Genomic DNA, 25,041 nt, shown 5'->3' with positions numbered 1-25,041 from the left:
ACAGAGTAGCTGTAACATACCCTAGGGTCCGATTCCTCTCTTCCCCACAGTGACGTGGCCCAGGTTGTTTTAGTTGTTCTCCCTAGCTGGGAGTCACCGTCTTCATGCGCTGAACCTCATTGGCTGGGCCGCAGGTTTGACACGTTCTCCCGAGATCCACAAGGCCTTCTACTTATCTTTGCCTCATTGAATATCAAAAGGTCATAGAAATCATAGGGTGCAAGCTGTGCACAACCAAAAAAGGTGGCCCACTCTTTTTCCCTGGACCTTTTTGACTTGATCCCATTGGATTCCACTGGGGTTTGAGAAATGAGAAAACCGGCAAATGGCCTCAAGAACAGATTTCTAAACATTTGAAGACATCCCCAAAAATCACTACTCAGCGTATTCAAATCATGACATGGATGTCCCTTGTTAACTAGAAAGCAAAGAAATCAATTCGTGCTCACATGAAGACATTCCTGGTAGAGTACATTAAAAGACCCAATAAAAACTAAATCTGATCATACAACCATGTTATAAAAAATGACATTGTTAGACAAAACACAATATAAGCGCATTTGAAAATCTGTCCAAAGGCATTCAAGGTTTTTAAGTTTTCCACTGCAAAATTGCTTCAATCCAGACAAAAACACCCACATGCAGCCCAACAAAGTTACTTTGTGAATTCTTACTTATGCGTTACTCTCAGCGAGTCCAGCTGGCCGACTGCATTTGTGCCATCGGCGAGCATTCCCTCATCTAGCTCATCGGCCACAGCAGCAGCAGCAGCATCGTCATCATCATCATCAATAGCAGGAGGTTGATCATCCTCATCGTCATCCTCGTACACCACATCCTCTTCGTCTTCAGTGTCATAATGGCGCTTGGCTATGCTTCTGGGCTGCATCGCCTGCAGATCCTCATCCTCTAAATTGATATCGTAGATCTCCCCTTCAAACTCAACGGAGAGGGACCGAGCTTGGCGGGTGTGAACAAAACGGGGCTTGAACTCTGCAGGAAGAGACAGGAAAGCAGGCACTGTGACAAACGCTTCGCTGCTGGAGCACAAGACTTGGGCAAAGGTGCCCTTGGACTGGTAATCCTGGCATAGATGGAATGCACAGGGCACAGACTCCTCCCTCCAAGAAGCAGCCAAAAGAAGACCACGCTGGAAGAGTCCATACCAAGCACAGTCCTAGAAACCTGCACAGGCCAATGACACAAGGATTGTTTTATGTGAACACTTCTTCCCCATGGTGGGTGGCCAAGCCATGTCCATTTGTGCAACACTTACAAGTAAAAAGGTGTGTGCCTTTTATGGATGGTTGCAAACGACTAGAATCATTCAGTATTTTGTATAAAACTGCAATACACATGGGCGTTAGATTTGTGGCAAACTATGCACTAGCTCCCGAGTAGCCCCCTTCTTAATGGGCGACTCCGGACACTCACGAAATGGGTGCAGCTGCTGCTCAGCAAAATATTTTCCTCCAGTCCCTGAAACCCCTGATGTCATCGCGAGATTCTCTTCTCTAAATACAAAAAGGATCAGTCTATGATGTGGTGCTCAGCTAGCAATGTGGTTTATTCTTCTCCCAAAACTGGGGCCCGTTCGGTCCATGTTGGGAGCTGCCGGTGCCTCCAGCACAAGCGCTAAATAGTCTGGCCAAATTGCATATTCTCTTGCACCGTCCTGCCAAATTCACCCATCCGGACTAGCAAAATGTCCCAAAGGAGGTCCACAAGGGAATGCCTCCCCTACTTTCCCTCAAATGACAGCTGCCAGGATTCTTTAAAGGGTATGTGGGAAAATAAAATAGAATTAATTAAGATAGAGTCTACAAGAAGTAGAGTGGCTCGCGCTCAGCTAGAAGTGCACTCACCTAATGAGGTGGGGAATGTGTGCACTCCTTAAGAAAAACACCTGGTGAAGGGATTACCGGTCGCTAGTTAAATCACACAAGCACTCAGGCAGCCAACCTCCAAGTAGATTTCCTGCCACTGACATTCGGCCTGTGGCTTATAAGCTACCTGTGCAGTGTTCGACATTCTGATCCGGTGAGCAGGAACTCAAACCAGCTCCTGGGTGTCGGGCATTACCCGGTAGGCAGGAGCTACCACTAGGGAACCAGGAGAGTGCACAGCGCACTACAATTCCAATTTCCTCATGAGATGCAAACTAACATTTTGCCCATTATTTAAGTTCCATTATTGTTAAATGTGTACTAAATGCGTCCTAATTGTCCTCCAAACACTGACTTGCGACATTCCTCTGCCTTTTAAGAATGTGAACAGGTCATGCAAATGGTAGCCCCCTTTCCTACACCAGAGGTATTGAACTACAAGCAGGGGGTCGCATCTATCCCACTTGCTGCCCGCCCGACAGGTGGGCAGCAATTAGTCGATGATACAGGCTCTGGCAGCTCTTGCATCTTTTGAAACCAGAGACCCACTGAAAAGGGAGGTCTTGCAACACATTTTTGGCATTCAGTCATTTTATTGCAAACAAAACAGAGTGGCAAATTTCAGAGCGGATTATAACACCAAAAAAGAGTTCAAATATGAATTCAATAAATAAAGGGTAGTGTGGTGAGGGGTTAAAATGGGTGGCATTAAAAGGTTAGGGGAACTCACCCAAATAATAAAAAAATAAAAAAACAGAAAAAAATTATTTTTTTTCTGTGTTTTGTCCGCAATGAAATTTACCGCTCTGTAATTGTGGTCGGTAAGATCACATAACCACACTTTAATTATGCCGCTCTGCAATATTTGTCCTTCTTGGACCACTCTTTACAGAGACTGGCATTGGTGACTCCACTCGACCTGGGGGTCTCTGTGGCCTCAAGAGGGAGGACGGATTTCAAGCTCCATAACGGTCCATGAGCTATAGCGCAAGATACACACCCCAGGAGTCAGTCAATGTTTGTACCATTTCAATCGGAGTGACCCCGCACCATCGACCAGCCAGGCCCAGAGCCTGGATTCAGGCATATGCCTTTGAATATGCATTCCTTTTGTAAGAGGAAAGTACTCCTGGACACTCAAAGACCCTATTGACTCCAAGAAGCCCGTAAAAGCACTGTGCCATCAAGTGGCGAAAACAACCTGCAAGGTTCAATAGTTGGTTAGTGCATCTCATTGTTGCCATAATGTGACAATCATCTGTGTGTTATCCAAAAATAGGTCACAGAGAAAAATAAAACATCATCCCTTTTCATAACAATGCTGGAGTAAATTACACGTGTAGATAGCTGAGGAGTAACAGCATATACTGTAAAAGCAATCAATGAAGAAAAGAAGCTGAAAGAAAACAGAGAAAATTGTGCATTTCTTTAAACAGGGTAGTTGTAAAGTATAGCCCAAGTGCGTAGTGCGCACTCTAAAAACTGTACTCAGCAAGGATAAGGGTGGTAATGAAAACAATCATTTTTAAATGGGCTTCCATCAACATTAACAGGAGTCCTGGACACAATATTAACATAGGTTTGCCTTTCGTAAAGGACAACTACCTATACAAGCCAGTGCTGATCTATGTTCAAACTGCAGTCACAGGCTTGACTCCCAACAAGGCCGACTTGGCAATGCTCCGCTCCTGGGTCAATACATTGGGTAACATTGACTTTGGTAACAACCCCTCTGAGCACATGGATTCCATTATAGACCTCCTGGCAGCCAATCAGGATGCAATCTACAACCTCTGCCATAGGCCTCATTGTAAGCTCTCTGACTTGGGCAGCGGCAGCACAGAAAGAGGGGTCCTTACTTCAGAGCTGTAAAGGCAGAGAGGAGCATGCAAAGGTCAGTTCCCCCAAAATAATAATCAGCAATAAAGCATAGAATGTGCAACAATTCAGACTTATTAGTTCCATGTACATTAAATCATAGCACTTCAATCAATTTATAAAATAACATTATTAAACTGTTGGTCTGTGCCGCTATTTTACATGAGTATAGAACTAGCAAAGTGTCATTATTTATTGGGAATGTCTAAAACGGTCTAACATATTGGCTCGACGAGGAGTTGGGCGGTATCCCGTAAATCTGTTGGAATACTGCCCAGTGCAATTACCGTTACCGCAACTTGGTCCGGAGGTATTAACGTTGGATAACAAGTTGCGGTGATGGTACAAGTCCCCGTTTTTGTGGTGTCCATAGGAATCATGGGGAGATTTCAGCGCAATTACCGCAGTGGTAATTGCGCAGCAGTAATTGCACCAAAAATGGGTAGAAAGTCGGTGCATTGAGGTGGAGGTGAATGCGCCGACTTTTCCCCCCAAGCTCGGGGATTGGGCGGGACGGTAATGCATTACCACCAGACTTTCACCGCACAACTCCTGAAGAGGCCATAATGCAAAACTCAAAGTTCCCGTTGGCGCTGGGGATGGTGGGTCACAGCTACGCCAGTTACTGTGTCAAGGAGTTTGCGAGGCTTGTTAATCCAAAAGCTTTGGAGGAATGGGGATTTGGAAAAGACAACATAGAGCAGAGTTTATTTGGAAATACCCAAATGAGGACTTCATACTTAATCGGGGGACAACATGGCACAGCCGGTGCACATCTGCCATCAAGTCCTTATAATCTATATGCGGCATAATGCCAACACGCTGCCGTGGGAAGCGCTGGCGCGAGTGTGGTGGGTTGCCGCTGCAAAAGCCAGTAAATAGATCATAAAGCAAAGCAAGATATTAAAGCGTCCGAGCACTTTACCTACGGCGAAAGAATACTGCAATTGTCCTAAACCAGCGCACGGAAACATTTCATTACAGGATGTAATAATGTTTCAGACCAAACTAAATAATGTTAGAAATTATGCAAGAAATACAGGAATATTTTTTTTTTGTTAAACCGGCATAAAATGTGATTGTTTCAGCTTTGTCCGTTTCGAAGCCCGCACTCGCCATATAACGCCGAAGTTTCAAGCGTTGGTTTCCTCACTATCCACAAGGGGGCAGAAAAGTCAAACCTATTCGCTGAAATCACACTGTTAAAGCGATTAGCAAGTGCTGCAGGGAGCATATCTGTAGTTAGTATGCAATTGAGGAATACTGGTGGTGATAATTAACCAGCGGCAGCAATTCAATGAACTTTGCACGCTGCAAAATAACACGGCAGATGAAGTAGTTAGGTTCCCCTCTGCTCACACACGAGTGCTCGCGAGAGCATGCATGTGATGAGCACCATAAGGGGGCATGGCAGGAAAGAGATGCGTCAGCCGGCCTGTCCTTAGCGGTAGACCCCTTTTTGCATAGCTCTCAACCATTTGTGTTGCAACGTCGTGTGAAATCACCCGATTGTTTTTGGCGGGTGAGACGCCCAATGGAATGTATGGGCGTGCAGGAGGCTTGGCGGGTGAGTCAGTCTTTTACAAGGCGGGTGACACCCGCCAAAAGCGTGTGAGTTGAGAGCTATGTTTTTGGAGCCGCCGATTCGGCGCGGGCCGGTTTGGCGCGACCGGTTTGGCGCGGTGGCCAGTTCGGTGAGCCCATTTGGGCGCAGAAGCCTTTCTGGTGCCGTCGATTTTGCGCGAAGGACGTTTGGACGTGGCTGACATTGCAGCCACTTCTAAACGCCCTCACACCAAATGGAAATGAATTACTTGCAGAACAAGTAAGCTAGAGCGCCGCTGGCTGCCACCGGGGCACTTCACCATGCACCAGTGACGACCAGGATGAGACAGCTAGGTCCCTTGTCTGCTATGGGGGGAAAGGAGGGGACTGTTTGGGGTGACTTCACCACCCTGCCTGCGGCACCGAGATGAGCCTGTTAATTCGCCACCGTGCCGAGACCCAGGCAGCCTGACTCTGCACCCTGTAAAATCCCCCACTGCCTTCGGGGCTCCAACAGTAGAGGCTGGATCAACGATTAGCCAGTGGCCAGGTCCTGCGCTCCATGTGCTGCCCACATGCTTGGCCTAACTCTGGGGCGAGCAGTGGGGGGTCGTGGCCCATTGCCACCTGTGCTTCTGGCAATTGATACAAGCAAGAGGTGGGGGCACCTTAGCTGCCCTGGCACCCACCTCACTCTCTAACTTTCAAAGTGACTGCCCTACCCACTTTCATAAAGCACCGTGAAAGGGCACAGGTATTGCTACCAAGCACTACGTATACACTTGACATATCCCCAAAGCTGTAATCTATGACTGCCAAGCCAACTGTCAGAAGTCCATGGCTATGTAAAAAGAGGACTGTATCACCCCGATGAACCCCACAGGAGCACAAGAGCGTCTGTGGTTGTTGAGCATTTTTGGGACAACACCTGTCCGGATGTGTGCGCTGCACGCCTGTTAAAATGTGCACACCATAAGCTCCTGGGGAGAAAGCTCTGGGTGTAGTGTGTGCGAGTGCAATTATGCTTTGATTCTGCTTCATGCGTGTGCACATTTCCCCTGTCCTACACGCCGTTCCATAGAATCCCTACGGGATTCTTAAAATAACTGACAATAGGCGATCGGCCAGTGTGTCGTCATGTCCACCTGACTTCATTCTCGGGGGACCCCCTAATTAAATGTGAAATCAGTGTCTTGCTTGGAATTAAATGACTTGAAAATGAGAACTGCTTTCACAGGCGTGACATCACAACGAACGTTTCCCGAACTGCAGTGACATCATGCTGTGTGTTTACCAATTACAGTGAGGGCATGACATCAGAAGGGGAGTCCGTCGCCCTTACTCCGGTGACCTCACAATGAACCCTTCCATAGTAAAGGGACATCACAATGGGAGGGGATTTCATAGATCTGATATCAGAATATGGATTTGCCCTTACTGCAGTGACATCCCAGTGAAGCTGCCCGTACTACTGTGACGCCAAGCTGTGTTTTCCTTATTGCATTGCCATCACAGTGGGAGTAGCTGTGTCAGGTCTGGTATCAGCTTGAGGGATGCCATCCTAGATATGACATCAGAATGGGAGTTGACCTTACCGCAGTGACCTCACGGTGACACGCCTTTACACTGTTATTGCAGCGACAGCAAGCACACTGGGAGTGCTCATTTATTATAGTTATGTTACACTGGCAGGTGCTGCAGCTGCAGTGACTTCATACCAAAATTGGTCCCAAAATGAATGCAGTCCTATAAAAAGGCCGGCCCTTAGCACTGGTCGCTGCCCTACTATTCAATAACACAAGCCCTGACTTCACACAGAGGGCTGGCCTTCCACACTGTGACCGGATGCCCTCACTCTGGAGACTGCCGGGCTCATATGAGGCACATCGCCGCCATCTGCTAGATCTAGGACACCACCAGTCAGGGCTGGGTGCAGCCGTGCACAGCTGGGCCGAGGAACCAGTGCCGCACTGCCCCCCCCCCCCAGCCTGCCTCATCGCAGTCTAGCAGCGAGGCCACGTTTCCAGCCCATCGCCGCCACCAGCCAGGCTAGGTGCACCCTTCCATCGCCACCACACGTAGACATTATGCAACCCAACAGCGCTTGAGCTGTGCATGGATTCCAAATTCAGACCAGGATGCAGCGCTGCAAAGTCATACTAATGACATCTGTGCGCTATACAAAACACCTTTAACGCAGATTCAGTGGGCGAGCAGATAGATCTATAAAGAGCAAGTGCATCTCCCAAAAGGAGGAGCGGTCACCCAAACAACGGTTCCATATAGCCCACGGCCAACTGAGGACATGCACAGAGTACCACAGATCTGAGTAATAAAGATGGAAAATAGCAAAATCTATTACTCTGGTATGTAGAGCTATATAAAACATTATGGAATATTTTTGACTACTGGCTCATACTATGGTGCGGCGGACTGAATACACAAACTTGCGCAGACCTCATTTCGGCTAATTTGTCCAATCCCAGTAGACTCTGGTACTACAGAAGGGGCCATGTAGCCCCTGTGTGGGGGCAACCCTTGCGCCAAAATGGGTGCGCCCAAATGTCTCCTGTGCCAAAGCAGTCGCGGCGAATCGGCCCACGCCGTACTGGCCACGCCAAATCATCCTGCTCCGCTCCCTAGTGGCGCCAGCGCCCCGGGCCACACAACAAAAATGTGGCACCCCTTCCTCCCCCCGCACCCTGATTTTTCAATAGGCGCTGATGCAAAAGCATAAGCACCCTATTGTTATTAAATGTGCCCTGGACAATAAATTCCCATTCCCGTTACAGTCTGGGGCAGCACATCTTGGGGCACCCAGAAGAACAGATGGTCTTAAAAAGGAGCTAAGAATCGGAGTACCGCCAAACAATATTCAAAGGGGGGGGGGGGGGGGGGGAATTACCAAATGTGGGCAGAACTGAACGGCCAGTTGGGCTGGGCAATATTGGTCACAATGCGACCCTTGCCACGTGAATTGACCTGCCCCATCCCTACGGATTATAAGAATAATGCCTAGTTTACGAAATTACATTAATTTGTAATAACTTAGAAACAAATTAATTGAAACAGCAATGATGACAGCAGGTCCCTTGCCCACCAGTTGAACACCTACACTGCCCCCCTGGCAAACCCTTGCACTCAGGGGCTGTTTCGGTATCCCTACAGCACCCTACCAGCACCTGACACCTGATGTCTGCACTTTTTATTCAGTGTATTTATATTTATTTATTTTACCGTTATCCTATGCACTGCACTTCCACTCTCCCTTCCCCCTTGCACTTTTCCCCTTCCCCCTGTCCACTGCACTTGCGTGATCTGAATGACACCTGGCCTAGTGAGATAATTGTCTGTCTTCCCTCTGTCCCCACCCCCCCTTGCCTCGTCACGCCTTGAAACACTTGTGTATAGGCACATTATAAATGTCATATCATACATATGAACAGCAAAAGAGTAAAAAAGCAAAATGAGTTTCATCCGGCCAGACAAGTAATCAGAATAATTTGCATTCGATAACCATTCTACTGGTCCTTTTGATGTGTGCAAAGTGCACGTTTTCCGCCTGGGACATGGATCAGAAGATCGGTTTCCGCCACCCCTGGTTTGGACAAGGGTGCTTTGGATTGCTATGGAATGTACATGTTTAGTTACATTCTGAGTAATGAAAGAGGAAGGACAGAGTGCAAGGGTGTGGCTGGAGCTGGAGGAGGACGAGCAGCAGCACAGAAAGTGCAGAGGAAGAAAAGGGAGCAGTGAGGATGAGGTTGGTTGGAGTCAGTGGAGAGGAGCACATAGGAAGAAGGAGGAAAGGGAACAATTAGAGGGGAACAGACAAAGACAGAGGAAAGTTACCCAGTTGGTGCTGTGAGGTGAAGACCCGAGCTCAAAGCTTGCTGGGAGTTCTGACCCCGCTCCTGGCCATGTGAAGAAGCCAGCGCTGAGAAGGAAGGAACGGCAGCATGAGCCTAGCTGCAGTGGCTTGGCCCCAGATGCCAGTGCTTAGGGTGAAGTAAGCCTAGGATCCTTTTTGCATACCGCCGTAGTGGGGGCACCCAGAACAAAATCACAAAACCCAGGAAGCACTGCTTTTTGCTACCAAGCATGATGAGGCCAGCACCCATGGGGAACCTCCAGAAACTGAGCAACTTTATGGGAGACATTCTCCCGGACCAGGATCTAGTGGGACCGGTGACCCTAGACTTAGCTGCTGGAGTTCCGCTCTTGTCTGAGACCTTAGACTTGGGAACCACAGGCCTACTTTAATGTCTTCTTTGAACCTTTGCACTGTTCCACAGAGGCACACGCTTGCTGGCTTGGAACCGTTGCCTATAAGCTATGCTGCTGCCTTTAGGTTTTGTTTAATAAATGAGAGTTGCCTCCTTTTTGATTGTTTCGCGTCTTTGCTGACGCCGCGTGTTTCCACCATCTTCATCCTGTCATTGATAGGCATGCACAATGGCACATTTGGACGGCATTCACTGGCCACCCAGCAGGAGTGACTGCTCACTGCGTGGTTTGCAGTCCACCACCACAATCCCTGGTGAACTGACCGCATTCGGAGCCCAGGGGGCCCCAGGCACTTTTCAGCTTGCCCAGGGTCCCCGATCATGCAGCCCTAGGATTGGTGGGGCAACATATAGGTATAAAGTCTATACTAAGAATATAGCAAGTTCACATTAATTTCACAATGCAACAATGATATATGATATGATATTTTATTTGTATTGCACTCGTACACAAGTGTTTCAGAGCGCAACTAGGCAAGGGAGGAGAACGGAGGTGGGGACACAAAAACAACAACAACAACAATCTTACTAGGCCCAGTGACATTGAGAACGGCCAAGTGCATGAGAAAGGGAAAAGTGCTTGGAGGGGAAGAGTGGAAGTGCAGAGAAGATATAATAAATAAAAAAAAAAATAATAGAAAATGGAGGCAATAAACAGTGGTAGTGCAGCTAGTAAGTGGCAAGTGCTGTGTTTATGGCAGCAGACTGGGGGAGTCAGACAAGTGCAGAAAAAAGGGGGCTGTATGGGTACAGATGCAGTCCACCAGTGCAAGGGGTGGCCAGGAGGGAGTGCAGGAGGGCTTGCAGATCTGCAACAATGCCAGATGTTCTCCTGTTAGTGACGATAGGTGGCAAACATAACTGACTGAAGGAGGAGTCTTAAACTTCTATCCCGTGATTTCAACGACAGTAATTACTTTGACGTGATTACTTTGAAAAATATATGTAGTTGTGGGTCTAGGTGGGTTTATGGGGAGAAAGGGTGTGGAGAGGGGGTTGGGGTAGGAGCTGCAGTGAAGGGGACGAGGAGAAATGGAGGCATGGATGCACCCCCCAAATAAAATAAAAATAAGTACAATTTCGAACTAAGCACTTCAAAGTAAATTACTTCAAAGTAATTACGGTCGTTGAAATGACATTGGACCCTTAAACTTGCTTAAAAACTCAGGTGGTCTACAAGCTTCTAAAACTGTTGATCTACCAAGACCAATGAATATGTGTACCCGCACCACACTTATTCTCCAGGCACCCAGATACAGGATCCTGCAAGCTTCGAGGTATTTAAAATACCCAACATTCATTGCATAGACCTCCAATGAGCGTAGACAAGGTGGTAACCTACTTTTTGGCCCTGGTGTTCTTGAGAAGTGCCTTTGGCCTTTCTTCTGGGCCCGGCCGTGCCTGTAGTCTGCATCACCGCAGTTGCATTCCTTATCCCTGCTGCTACCGTAGGCACGAGTATTGATGCTTCGGGCTCGCTTTCGGACTGCCAGTTTCGTAGCCGATGCTTTGCATTTGTGAATCCGCAGCTTGCCGGACGTATCCTCGATGCACTGCCACTTCTGCAAGTGAACATGTAGAAGGGGCATCAACAATGACATGCAAACTACTACCCTCAGGTTATTCTGATTTTAGGGTCTACATATCACACGTTAAAATGATCCGCCTCCCCCACCCCCATGTACAGTGTGGCATCGTCAGGTTAGAGGTGGAGTACAGGGTGCAAGGGGGCAGGAAGGGAAAACGTGGCCAGGCAGGAATTTTACACTAGATGGTCACTATTGCTAATCTGTGGCCAGGAGGAGCCTCCATCCGCATGATCATAGGTTACATTTAGTGAGGCACACTTTTACCATTGAGGGGCCATGTAGCTTGAGCAACTCCGCAATAGCCAAATGTCTCATTGGCGCAGTAGCTTGAAACAATCCGGTCTGAAACTTATTTTAAAACACATTTTTAAATTGACAAGAGACCCCAACCAGTCATTTACATTATTTCGGATCCAATGCACATGTGAACACTGGGAACTATAGTAGGAGGCTACTCCTATGCAGTGTTACTCAAGGACACTGAAGCAACCCAATATGTGTGGAGTGTCTCAGTGGGGCACGACAGTCCACACCAATCTCTGGCCACTAACATTGCACAGCCAGCACGAGGCTGCCGAACACTTGCTTTCTGAATCTTCCATCGTCATATTGTATGTATGCAAGCCTCACGTGTGTCAGAGATAAGAGGAGCAGGGAGATTACGAGTCAGACCATCGATTCCTAAAGAGCACTTTGGCACACAGACAGTAGGTAACCAAATGACAGGCGAGGTTTTTACTTCCCAAGCAGACTTGCCCAATACTGCATTTCCTTAAGGAAATGTGGTGATTTCTTGAGCACTTAGGGAGAGACTAAAGAGCAAGATGTGTCGTCCTATGCAAATTCAGTTTCCTTAAACCACCAAACAAAGCACATTTTAGTATGGGATATTAGCGCTGTCTATTAACTGACGCTATTGCCTTAGAGTACAGGTAGGAAGAAATGGCATATGAGATGGGGCACAAAGCTTGCAGGTTTTGTTGTCTTATTTGCCCACCCATTCACTACCCAAAGCCATGGTAATCTCGAGGACCATTCCAACCCAGTTCTTGCCCCTCCCCATCCAACATCTCCTCATGGGAACTCTGAGCTTGCTTTAAGCAAGCCTTACCCTCAAACTTTCACTCGACGTGCCTGCAGATGTGTTTTCAAAGCCGTTGTCAGAGTTAATGACTTAATTGGAGATGTAAACACGCTACCAGTGCAATAAAAATGTCTTAACCAGGTCTGCCATCAGCCACTCTATTTGCCAGCACCATGCATGTCCTTCACTGAAGTCCTGTTAAAAACAAGCATTGGCAACAATTTTGGCTTGTGTAGAAGTATTAGGCAAGTGCCTTTCCCATGCCTGAACAAAAGCCCAAACTGTTGGCATTACCAATTTATTTATTTGATGTCATTGTATTTTTTTATAACGCACCTAATACCATACCCGAGTTCAGTTTCTAAGCCGGATCCGGGAATCGAACCTCTATTGCTCTGCGTAGTTTTGCTTCCAAGACCAGCGCGTTGCCCCTGTACTTGTTTTCTTTGGAGAAAGACATTCCACCAGCACTGACCACATTTCTGAAATCACTCAGCGAACAATACATTCAAAAGCCACCTCAGGGTTTAATGTTGACTGAGCAACTTAAAAATCACACTGCTTTGAAATACAAACACACATATGGTTCGACAGGCCTATCTGGCAATGACTGAATTCCCCACTTAGCCCGCTACTGTGGAACAGTTGTTATTCTTCGCCAAAGTTGGCCAATTTGTGAGTTACGGCACTATGGTATATGTTAGTTTTGAACGTGACTGGCAACAAGGTGCTTTAAAAATGCAGTATTAGACACGTTTACTAACGATAGCCCCTTTAGGTAGAGTATTGAAACAGCTTGTCACGAAAAGTATCAACGAGTCATTTGCATTCGTGAGCCACTTTAATAGTGCCGGGTGCGACACCAAACATGTAGCAACCGAATGGTGAAAGTCACTACAACTGCCATTCGACAAACCATGCCTTTGTGCACGTCTTTGCTATTAACGCAACAATTGCGCAAAACTTCAGCTGGGGTGGAATCCATATTTGACGGTTCCGGTTCGGGTCACCTCACCTCTCGCGCAGAGGGCGGCTTTCTAAGTACGGATCAGGTGTGTGCGACACTAACTTCATAGCACTGATGGCGTGAGGGGCGCCGCAGACAGCCCTGCTATTCCTGGCAGCTGACACATTCTTCCGTCAGTCAGAGGAAGGCGGGGAGAGGAGGGGGGCGTCAGAAGAGGCAGGCGAGGCGCGATTACTTCACCCCAGTCTGCGTCAACCGCTGCCCGAAAGAATGGAGGCCCTTTTCTCCCATCGGTCATATCAGCGAGACACGCCCGTGCACACTGTCAATTCGCCAAGCGGGCTTCAGTAAAGTGTCAAACCTGGCCGTCATCTTGTGTCTGGACTCGACGCCCTCCTCCCGGCTCTCGCCATGCGTGTGCATGTGTTTATTCACTCTCTGCAGCTGGCCGAAAAATTGACCTTCAAAGTATGGTCTGGAGGTGGTTTTTATTTTATGAGGCCATGGGCGGCGAGCGCCAAAGCAGGCCACACCCACTCCGCTCCCTTGCAATTTCCCTGAGAACATTATCTGTGCTTAGAGTGACAGCCGAGATCCCGGTGCTGCCTTTGCCACTTAGAATCCTGTCTGGTTATTGATACCATAATTACGGCATGCGGCAGCACAAAGCCGGGCAAAGTGAGCAGAGGCTGCGAGTCGCAAACCGATGCAGGCCTCAGACAAGAGCGGAACTCCAGCAGCTAAAAAAATGCGGTCTCATTACACGGACAAGCTGAGGCGAATCCTACTGTGAACCACGGCGCTCTGATTCCACGTGCGATTCAGAGCAAGGTGTTGAGCGAATACAACGTTCCTACGGTAGAGAGGAGCTTGTGGCGCACAGCCTTGCAGATTACTCCGCAAGGCTCGACTCGCAGAGACAGGTACCATTTAGGGAACAGAAAAGGGCCGTTTTGTTGAGTCTACTTGCCGTTTTCACATCCATCATGCCAAATGTTTTCATATGGGTAGTATTGCGGTCTTCCTTTTATCCACTCACACACATGACGCAGATTTCACTCACACGAATGACAGAGATTAGCGGTGGCATGCAAGGGTGGGCACGCACACGGGCGAGAGCGCAAGCAGGACAAGGAAAATAGGAAGTGGGGTTGAAAGATGGACGCAAATTCTCCCAGCTGTGCAACTGCCTGGAGGAGAACTATTGCCACAGAAATGCGGTCCGCTTAGATTTTGTTAAAAGGTGTTCGAACAACGAATGTTGCAAAGATACACATCATTGGCGTAACTGATACATAGCTCTCAACTCACATGCTTTTGGCGGGTGTCACCCGCCTTTTAAAGAGCTGACTCACCCGCCAAGCCTCCTGCACGCCCAATCATTTCAATGGGCTTTCACCTGCCAAAAACGAAATCGGGCGTTTTCACCTGGCTTTGCGATGCAAATGGTTGAGAGCTATGGTAACACAAAATTTGGGGGGGGGGCCCTGTGAGCCATGCTGTTTGCCCTCCTCCCCCCAGCTCAGCAACATATAGAGTGTCGCACCACACTCTGGACCGGCCTAGATTACCACGCTTGTGCAAAACAGACAAATGTGCTGCTTCAGGGGTACGCCACACACTGTACTAGGAGACTAATATATATGTGTTTTAATGCAGGATATAGCACACGTTCTCTGAGAAAAATTGGCTAAAAAGCCAGAGAGTTTGCAACCGTTTTGCACGGTAGCACCAGTCCGAAAGCCAATGCATGCAAGTCTCCAACAGTGCACAGGAACATTCATGCTTTCATTAATGTAATACTTTGCTATTAAAAATGCATGTCACACTGAAAACAATGTCCAACTGGATATACCCAGTTTAGACACATAATAACATATACATTTAGACATACATAGATTGGTTGCACCAAAAAGCCAGTCGAAGCAATAACCCTTATCATGGTTGCTTTATCACAGATGCCCAGAAAAATATACGTCGCAGTAAGAAACGGCTAGACTGGCAGTATCCAAATGCTAGTCTAGCCAGGTAATTACACTTAGCAGGACTGCTTTAGGAGAGATGCCCAGTTAATAAAAGTCAAGCAAAACTAAAAAATGACTAGATGGGCTGCACCAAAATGCCTCTCTAGACACGAATACCACATATCATGCCTGCTTAGCCTGCAGATGGATTACCATTACAATGTATCGCACAATCCCGCCACCCCCACACATCCCCTCTCCCTACAACTCCCTGAACAACTCCTAAAATTAGCACAACGGCCCAGAATTACCTCCACGTCCCTCTTCCTTGTCCCAGTGCTGTAGTATAAGGCACCTTGCCTGATAGGTAAGTTCTAGGTCGAAGAAGAGTGGGGCTAAGAGTAATGAAGAATACAGGTAACTAAGCCAGGCAGTACCTCCATGTCCCATTACCTCATCCCAGTACTTGTGTATGAGGCACGAGGCAAGGTGTCTCATACACAAGTACTTGGACGAGGAAGAATGGAGCTATGAGTAATGAAGATTACCAATAAGTAATCATGGCATTAAACACAAGCAGTGGCACAACGGGATTGATCTGACTGAGCTTCAATTCTCTCCCCCAACCCTTGAAATTTTGGGCTATGCTGACTTGACCTGGCTGACCTACAAAAAGCTGTTGCCGGACAGAACAGGACACAGATGTTAAACGGCACCTGTGTTTCACCGTTAACAAAGGCTTGGTAATTAAGAACATAAAGCATTTCATTGTTAGTTTTTAGGCAGTTGAAATCATGATGTGGGTTTAGTACTTGCATGTCAGGGGAGCGATTGGAACGGTAGAGAGGAGACAGGATACTGCTTATTCTCACAGCAGTCCATAAGTGGGTGCTTTTCACACTTAAAGGAGAGAGTTAACTGTTTTTTACATTGAAGCTGCACTAGAATAGTCTCATTAGAATGCGTAAAGAAGTTAGATACCCCCACACAAATAAGTTTGCCCCTCCCTAACCTCCCGTGAAGTTAGCGCCTCTCCCAACATTTGAAGGGTTAGTTCCCCCCTGAAATTTAGGTACTATTGAGCCCCTGAACACAAGCACACACACCATTCATCATACACATACACGCACACACATGCACACCCAGCCACCCATACATTTAAGTGTGTACCCTTTTACCATACAGGTACACCCAGGCACCCACCGATACATTTAGGTGTGCACCTTTTCACCATACACTCACCCTTCATCAAACATTCACACAGGCATAGCCAGGCCACGTCACGCACCCACTCATTAATGCACATTACACATATATATATATATATACACACACACACACATATATATACATATATACACACACACACATTTAAAAAAAATAAAGGTTTACCTTTAATCCGTTGGTCCAGGGAATGAGACCTTGAGCTCCCTGCAGTAGCCTCAAACGCTTGTTCTCATCTGCAGTGGATCTGGAAGCCTCGGTGTCATGGGGTGGAAGGTAGCCCCATTACTGGTTTCTTTTTGAAGTCACTCGGACTTCATAAAGAAATTATTTCCGTTAAAGGACCGAACCGGAACAGAAATCATTTCTTTATGAAGGCAGATTGACTTCAAACAGAAACGATTCCTTTTTGAATTCATAGGGCTCGCTACCACCCACATGACATGGAGGCCTCCAGCCTGTAGGCTTCCATGTCATGGAGTCTGGGAGCCCTCAGACTTCATAAAGAAATAGTATCTTTTTCTAGTCACTCTGCCTTCATAAAGAGTGACTTCAAAAATAAACTATTTATTTTTTCTGTTTAATTTAAAAAAATATAATTTTCATTTTTTAGTTTGAGGGGCCCCCCTCTCAGGACATGTGCGGGACCCCCGCACCACAGGGGCTGTGCGGGCCCTCATTACACCAGAGATAAACATACTAGTTTGTGAACAATAAAGACTTGTGGAGTTTGACCCTTTGATGTGGTAGGAGCCTTTATTTCCGTGCACCCAGGGCCTCTTGTGTGGTAACCCATTTTATTTCTAAGTTTTCTCATAGGAAAAAGGTTGGGCTTCCTGGAAATGTGTAATATGGGGCCACTTTAAACATTATTTCCACTGCCTTTTTTGGGTCATAGTCCACCCTGCAAGTAGGGAATGAACAACTCAGGAGGTGCACATTATCTGTCCTTAAACACAGTGTGGTACTGCACAAGCATGCAAAGAGCTCTCACACCATTGCCCTTTCTTCAAAACCCAGGAATACCACCAATACTGCTGCGTCAATGGGAACGCATACTCAACACCTATGCACCCATGTAAAGCAATGGATAGTGCAGACCGTCGCTCGGTATGGGAAAGAGCAGTGCTGTTCAATACAGTGGGCGTAGAAGAGCAACGAATATGTGGCAGCCTCCCTGTGTTTGACTTGCCTGCAGATGCCAATTCGGATACTGAAGTGAAGAAAAGTTGATAATAAAAAGGTCCGACAGTAAAGCCAACATTGTACAAGGTAGACAGCGTTGCTATTGAAAACGACAAGGGACACACGAAACCTAAAATGGCCGTCGTTGCAGCCAGAGAACTACCACTACAATGTGAATTCTGGGGCGCGTCTGACAAAATGATAAGAGATATGAGGATTTTGTAATGTAGCAGCTGGAAAATAAAAAAAAAAAATCACTGCAAGCGCTTGATCTCACGTTGGCGAAAGAACTTATCGCGCTGCACGTGCCGTGGAGGAAACTTCGACCTGATGTAAAGAACTTGTAACTCGAAAAAACAAGCAGCAGTCATGAAGTCGGAAGTCGAGCAGGGGTACCAGACGTACAACTGACTTTTATAGAACACACGAATACTTACAATTCTCTGCCCCTCAGAACTCCCGTGCATCATGCAATAAGAAAGGCAATTTCAATGAAAAAATGTACTGTGGGATCCCTCTCCTTCTTGGGAGGTGCAAGGTTTGTCCCCACACCCGGTCACCTATCCCACAGAACCCAAGCCTGGCATAGTTGCATAAAAGCAAAGGGCATTTTGGGAGCATGAGAATGCCCACAATTTTAAATGTGAACCATGCCTGATAGTGGAAGGCTGTAACCTCCTGCAAGGAGGACCTTGCATCAGACAATGTATCCAGCTCAGAGCACTGGCTCCATTCCAAGCAATGCCCCCGCTCTTAGCTGTCCCAGATTGGTTGCTGGCAGGTCTAAATCACCCAATGGAGGGGAGCTGGCAGGCAAAGCTGGTCCCTGGTGAAGGACTCTGACTAAGGATGTCCTTTCCTGTCTGGGAACCCTTTTCAGAGTGCTGACAAGAAGATCCAGGGCACTGAGTGTGCTTTTTACCTCTGCCTACAAGCTGGAGATGAAACACCTGCAGCTTCTGAAAGGCTGTGACCTCCTGCAAGGAGTGCCTTGCATCCGACACTGAATCCAGCTCGGAGCACTGGCTCCATTGCAAAATGGCGGCCATGACCGTTATTGAAGAAAGGGCCTTGTCTAGCCCGGCTCCTGCCCTTGCCTGTTCCAGATTGGTTGCCGGCAGGACTAAATCACCCAATGGAGGGAAAGCCGGCCCCCAATGAAGGACTCCAATTGAGTAGGTCCTTCCCTGTCTGGGCCTGTCCGGACACATAGGGTGCTTCGTAGTAATACCTTCATCTGCCCACAACTGTTAGCTACATCTGTACCAGTCTTCAACATGACATCTCCATCCAGACATTCCCAGCAGATGCAGCGCTCATCACTGTGCCAACTACATTAATGAAGGTAGGAAAGCTATAACCTCCGACCGCTCGCTCTACATGCTTACTGTCCTAATTTATCTCGGCCCCACTAGCCTCATTGGTTCTTTTGTAGCCTATATTCATCTATAAAGTCCTAGCTATGCGTCCTATTCACCTTTGCTTCTTGTCCCCCTCCCCGCCATTCTCCACCACATACTAGAATATGCTGCCCATTTCCATAACCTTGCAGACTGCGACATGGGCCCGGCACACCCACCTCTACTACCGTTAGCAGCCTTACTCCTTTCAGGTGCAATCTGGCCACCTCCAGCAGCAGAAGCTGTATCTGCAACAGATGCACCTTAGTATTGCTTTCACCTAAACTTGCAAACACACAGATTTTGTACTACAGAACTACTGCCAAAACTATCCCACCATGTGACAATGTATCCCCAGGGAAAACAGTGGGGTTGAAGGGAAAGGATAAAGTCTCACATACTGGCATATTATTGTTATCATGCAACTGCCATCATTCCTGGAGTAGTATAGCCCATGGAATCTTGCCGCTAGTGCCTGGGGCAGCCAATATAGCCCCCTGCCTCACAGGGGGAGTCTTTTTCCGGGTTTGCACTGGGTGAATTACTGCTGTACCATTCCTCCACTGGCTGGTCTAACATGGACCATGCAAGCAGGGTTTGTCACTAAACCTGTTTCTCCTGTTGCCACTGTCTCAGACCTTTGCAACTTTTTAAACCTGTAACTGCTTTGTAACTACTTAGCCTCCTGTACCAGTAAAGGAGGCCGGACCATATTGGGCACCCCCACAACTGCGGTCCTCAATGTTAGCTTGCAAACCCGATGTAGCCCCCATAACGAGGCGAGGCTTTGCCAGTATGTGCACTAATTTATTTTGTCATTCATGTTTGCTTACGTACCTGAAGTAGCCCGCAGACCATGCAAAGCTTTACCAGAGTACGTTTTCAAGATATACCCCTATGTTTGTGACCCTTTGTGTGTCTTGCACCTTGTGGACTATGCTGTTGCACTTACTGTAACTAGCGCCTAGCTGCCCCAAGGATCTGCGTACTGCTATAAATGTAAAAATAAAATTGTGATTCAGTAAGAAATCGTTTTGAGAGTGTAATGGATGTTGAACTCCACTCTTTTTTACTGGCCACAAGACTCACCCTAAAAAATAAATGCCTACCCAAACATCCAGTGAACAGTATGCAAGGCTTTGCGTGTTTCGTTATCCAGTCTCCCGTGCCGAGTCAGAGTCTTCTGAAGCATGGGCTGATCGTGCGTCTGGTTTCAGCTTGGGAACAGATATGGGACTTTTCTGGGTATCCCCTGTGCCCCTTGGGACAGTGCAGAGCTCCGGCAGTGCTCCCTCAAGACAAACATTGCGGGAGTTCCGCTCCATCTTGTTCTGGCCCATTCCCTACACTGCAGTAGTCCATGAACTCCGATGAATTCTATGCTCAGTCTACCAAAGCTGAGAAAAATAAAACCACATTGCAACATCGAGAGTAACCAGAAAGACAGTCTGTTGGCATATTCAGGCTCTGAGTTGTGGGATGTATTAACCCACTTATGCTCTGCCCTGCGGCATCACTGTGTCCAGGTGGTGCCAGAATCATCAAAATGGCCGCCAAACCCCTATGCGCGCCAAACCTATGAAAATTGTGCTCTACAAGGCACATAAAGATGGCTGCCAAATCTACCATGCATGTTGTCAGTGGTGGAGCGGAGACCTCACTCCTTAAACATGTCATTGGGCTGCACAACCAGTAAAAAGGAGCCTGCATGAAAAGCAGTGCTTACTGAAAGAAATCCGGAATCTTGTTTTTAAATCTTTTCTTGGTTGCTGAAAATACAGAAGCTGGTCCAAAACACCCACAAAGATCTAATCTTCTTGCTGAGTGTCACATTTTACTGAATTCGAGAAATCATTGTGAAATTGCAATATCCTGTAAAGCTGAATTTATCATCAAAACATCCACAGCCCAAGTTTGCTTGCCTGTGGGATCTGTCAAAATCTGGGTGCAGTACCAGCGGCCGCCTGAATGACCGTTTTCAAAAGCCTGCTTTAAAACTGTAAACTTGTACCATTAAGATCTAATGTCTGAAATCTAAGTGACCTGTTACCAAGAATAACCTAGGTTGTAACTATTTGAACTTCATGGTTTAGAGTCTGGAATCAGTGTTCTAGCTGCTTGTTTGAAAGTTGCAAGTTTATTTTAAACAAAGAAAAATGTAACAAAATGGCATTTAAATCAAACCTGACTCCAAGCCAAAACCAGTAGAACCACTTCCCCCACAGGGCCAGGCACCTCCCTTCTGCCCTCTAGACCAGGAACTCACACCTTTGTGTTGATTAAGAGGGGCGGGGCACTTGGGCTGCTCTGAGAAGAGCACAATGGATTTCCTCCCAGGCAAGGAGATGCTAATCAGGAAGGATTGTAAATGGCCTCTGCCAGAAGAAAGGGGGCAGAGCTTGCTTCAGAGCTGCAAGAAGGAGAAGGAGGCGGGGACAGACAACTTCTGTTGATTCACAGTGCCCAAAAAAAGCATATTTCTAAAAGGACTGATAATTTACTGTGTATAATTGTAAAAAATATGCAAACCCCGGACTTCTGAACCCAATTTTTGGCTGCACATTTTAAGTGGAGCCAGAACTCTGTGCTATGTTCGGGGAAGTAGCTGTCGAAATTGTGGTTTTATATCAAATGTAATTATGTCAAAAGCATGAAACTTCACATGCTTATGCCCATATGCAATGCGCACAGTTGTACAAATTTGTGGACAAACTAGATATTGTGTTCCGACCTAAAAGGGCAGAATTCTGTCAAAAGCCGACGCAAGATCCTACAATGACGGGGCTTGGAAGAGCATTTCCCCCACAAAATATGTGATCTAGATATGCTATTGTTATAAAGTTTGCAAAATTGTAAATATGTATTATACTAAAAGTAGATTTCATGTTCAAAAGCCAAGGGGAGGATTCTCGGACTCATAAAACCACATTATCATGGTGACACCCTGTTTTCTCCTCCAATCAAGGGAGAGGGGAGATTTGAACCTATAGCCAACCAAGAGGGCACACTTAGAATAATCCAGCATACACACCCCTTTACCAAATGCATAAATAGAGAAAGCTGTGGACTTAGAAAAGACACACAGATTCACCCACTACCCCGATCCTAGCGAAGCACCCTCAAGGAGATCCATCAATATTCCTTGCTCCAGAAACTTTGCAAGCAGAAAGGCCCATTCCATTAGTTGAACCATTCTCAGCTAGGCCTTAAACTTCTAGAACTAGAATCCCACAAACCTAAAGGGGAAACCAAAGAAGCAGCCGGGCTGTGCTGTAACTGCTTTCCTGCTAAATAATTATCTTCGGAACCGAGAACACAAAGTAAACCCAATCCTGTGCCGATCCTGTCCAGTCCCATTGTGCAGGGACCAGAGCACCTTTCTGATTGCAGCCTGTCCCAATCCGGTGTGCCCAGCAAAATTCCTGTGCAGAAATCTTGTCTGACCAGAATTCCTCATGGTTCTGTTCAGATACGTATAGTGAGTATCCAGAATATAGAACTGTCTCACTAGCCTATGTACTGTCCATAGCAATCCCTATCCAAATCCATCCTATCTTGTCTTCGGAACTGCATGGTTAGAAATATTTTTGAATTGCCTGAACTCTTTATCTTATCCCTACTACCTTCCCTCTGTAATAGTATTGTTAAACATATCTTTGCGCTGATATATTTCATCTGAAGTAGGCAAGCTCCTCGGCAGGAAAAACTTGATCCAGAGGCGTCCTGGTCTTGTAGCTGTGCTCCCGTGTAGTATTTGCTTCTTCATAGTCTGACTCTGTAAAGAAATCCTGTTGTCTTTTGAAAGCGCATCCCTGTTTTCTCATTTTGGTGCATATTTGAAAAAACAACCTCCACGAAACTTCTTCAAATTTTTAGGCTAGAAACAAAATTTAAATGTCTGCTTGTCGCCAACATCCACAGTTTTCCATAGAACCGCATCTCAAATCCCTACAGTTTTCCCGCAATCGCGATTACCGCGCACAGAATAGTTTGCCACAAATTTTCATTTTGGCAAAATATTACACGTGTAAAATAGCTTTTCATAGCACCCTACCTCAAATTTCAGTTTGCACATTGCTTATTGGTGTCAAATCATTGCTAGTATTTGTCTGCAACCATATAAAGCGGCTCCCATTAGAATTTAAACAATTTCAGTGATTTAAGCCATATTTAGAGTTTTACCCAATCCATTCTCAGACAACTTCAAAAACCAGTTTGACGGTTGCCAATCAACTCTGTTTCTCTCTTGTGTTTGCTGGAGGGAAATTGGGATTGACCTTGTATTTGAATTCTGCATTCCTGAAACCTGTTCTCTCTCCTCCTATCTCTTTACATTGCATATTGGGGGGTTGAGGGGCATGCAGGGGAAAGAGTAATCACATTGCGATTTGATTTGAACACACCCACAAAAGTATTATTGCTGTGCTGCATTGTTTTTGATCATTATTACTCCTTGTGATTAAAGAGATTGCTTAGTGTGACATCACCCCATTGGCAATTATTGTATCCCCATTAAAAATAGTGTGATTATATTGTGAATATATAAATAAATATTTTAACTTTGCAAACCAGCATGATTCCTGGTTCCGTTTGACCAGGGGGGTTCCAAGAGAGGGGCGTGATATAAGTGGTACATCATTCAGAATAAATGAACTTTTAGACACAAATAAATAAGGATTTCAGTTGTGCATTACACGCTAGGCATTGACTTACGTGAAGTGCCGGATTGAAATCACTTACAAAGTCAAGTCGACACACACAGGTATGCTCTAGGCAAAGAAAGCGCGTGAAGAACCTCATGTTCAGTGTCGGCTCTTGGTTTTTAAGAAGCCCAGCATCGGGGTGGCGGGAGAAACAGGGGTTCACGGTAATGGGGCAGAAATGAGCGCAGAGGTTTATTAAAAAAAACGGATGCATTTTGCTGCGTTTACCATTCTAGTCTAGAGTTTGAGAGAACACAATTGTCAGGAATTGTAAAACAGCAGCTCTTTGAAAAAGCACAAGAAACATCCTGAGAATATGCTGCAATTTCTGGTGTCCTTTTAGCATCCGGCAGGATCATTGTATTGGCTGTTTGCTTGCTGCACCGAAATACAACATAGCCACCTGTCTTGCACAGAGCCCCATCATAGCAGAACATAGCTACTGGAGCAGCATTACAAGTGTGTTGGCTATCTCCACAGAGGCAGGAATAACCAGCAAGTAAGGATCTATTCTACCTACCCCCTCCCCATTGCAAAGCACAAGTAAATATCCCTGGAACACTGAAAGGCCACGCTGGTGCCTCTGAAAACCGAGTTGGCATACATTTAGGCTATTCACATGATCCTGGCATATCAATGGCCCTTGCACAACCAAACTGAATGTTCTGAGGCACCAGAATGTTGGCAATCCTGACATGGCAAACATGCACAATCGTAGTCCTATTGAGACACTATCCGTTAACAACAGTAAATGTGGTGGGCAATGTCATTTAATTACCTTACAGTCAATAAATATTTAATTGGTCAAAGGATTGATGGTTACCTTGCATGCAGAGCGACTACCAAGTAAGGGAGCGTGAAACATCAGTAAATCTGGTAACAATGGCAAACCACTGACATTTCTCAGACTCCTTTCTAAAAAAATATGCAGAACAAATATTTTAGATTGTCGTTGTGAGGATTTCAAGCATCCTTATAAGGACCATCCGCAGGATGGGTATGCACTCTACTGGGCTTTTTGAAATTTTAAATGAACTTGAATGATGGTAGATCAACCTCTGGAAAATGTGAGGGGCTAATCGACACACATTGTCCTATGCTCATTGGACGACATATGCATAGACCCGTGTACTTGGATGCACACAGCCTACAGGTGCCGTCTGTCCCGTCATATTTAGTTGGGGTATGACAGGTGGAGTGCACAATGCATCTCCAGAAGGGCGAGGCCCAAATGTCTCCCTTGCCCTGAGCAGCTTGATTAACAAAAGCTCCAAGGATCCACCCTATCTTTTTGGTGGGACCTGCAGCTGGTGGCAGCAATTTGCATACT

At 46.5% G+C, this 25,041-nt stretch overlaps 1 protein-coding gene across 5 annotated transcripts in view; it reads right to left on the bottom strand.

Annotated features, from left to right (window-relative positions):
* SULF1 (sulfatase 1) overlaps positions 1–25,041 on the bottom strand; it is a 323,346-nt gene that overhangs the window by 53,776 nt on the left and 244,529 nt on the right. For all 5 annotated transcript variants that reach the window (XM_069621162.1, XM_069621159.1, XM_069621161.1 and 2 more), the window contains 2 exons: positions 10,938–11,157; positions 675–993 (listed from right to left, as the gene is read on the bottom strand). In XM_069621162.1, the coding sequence (XP_069477263.1) occupies positions 675–993; positions 10,938–11,157 (539 nt within the window). The remainder of the gene's footprint in view (positions 1–674; positions 994–10,937; positions 11,158–25,041) is intronic.

This window comes from Ambystoma mexicanum, chromosome 5q (genome assembly GCF_040938575.1).
Source record: "Ambystoma mexicanum isolate Mex_15411 chromosome 5q, UKY_AmexF1_1, whole genome shotgun sequence".
NCBI classification, from domain to species: domain Eukaryota; kingdom Metazoa; phylum Chordata; class Amphibia; order Caudata; family Ambystomatidae; genus Ambystoma; species Ambystoma mexicanum.
Note: the sequence above shows the minus strand (reverse complement) of the source record. Positions and strands in the feature narration are given on the sequence as shown.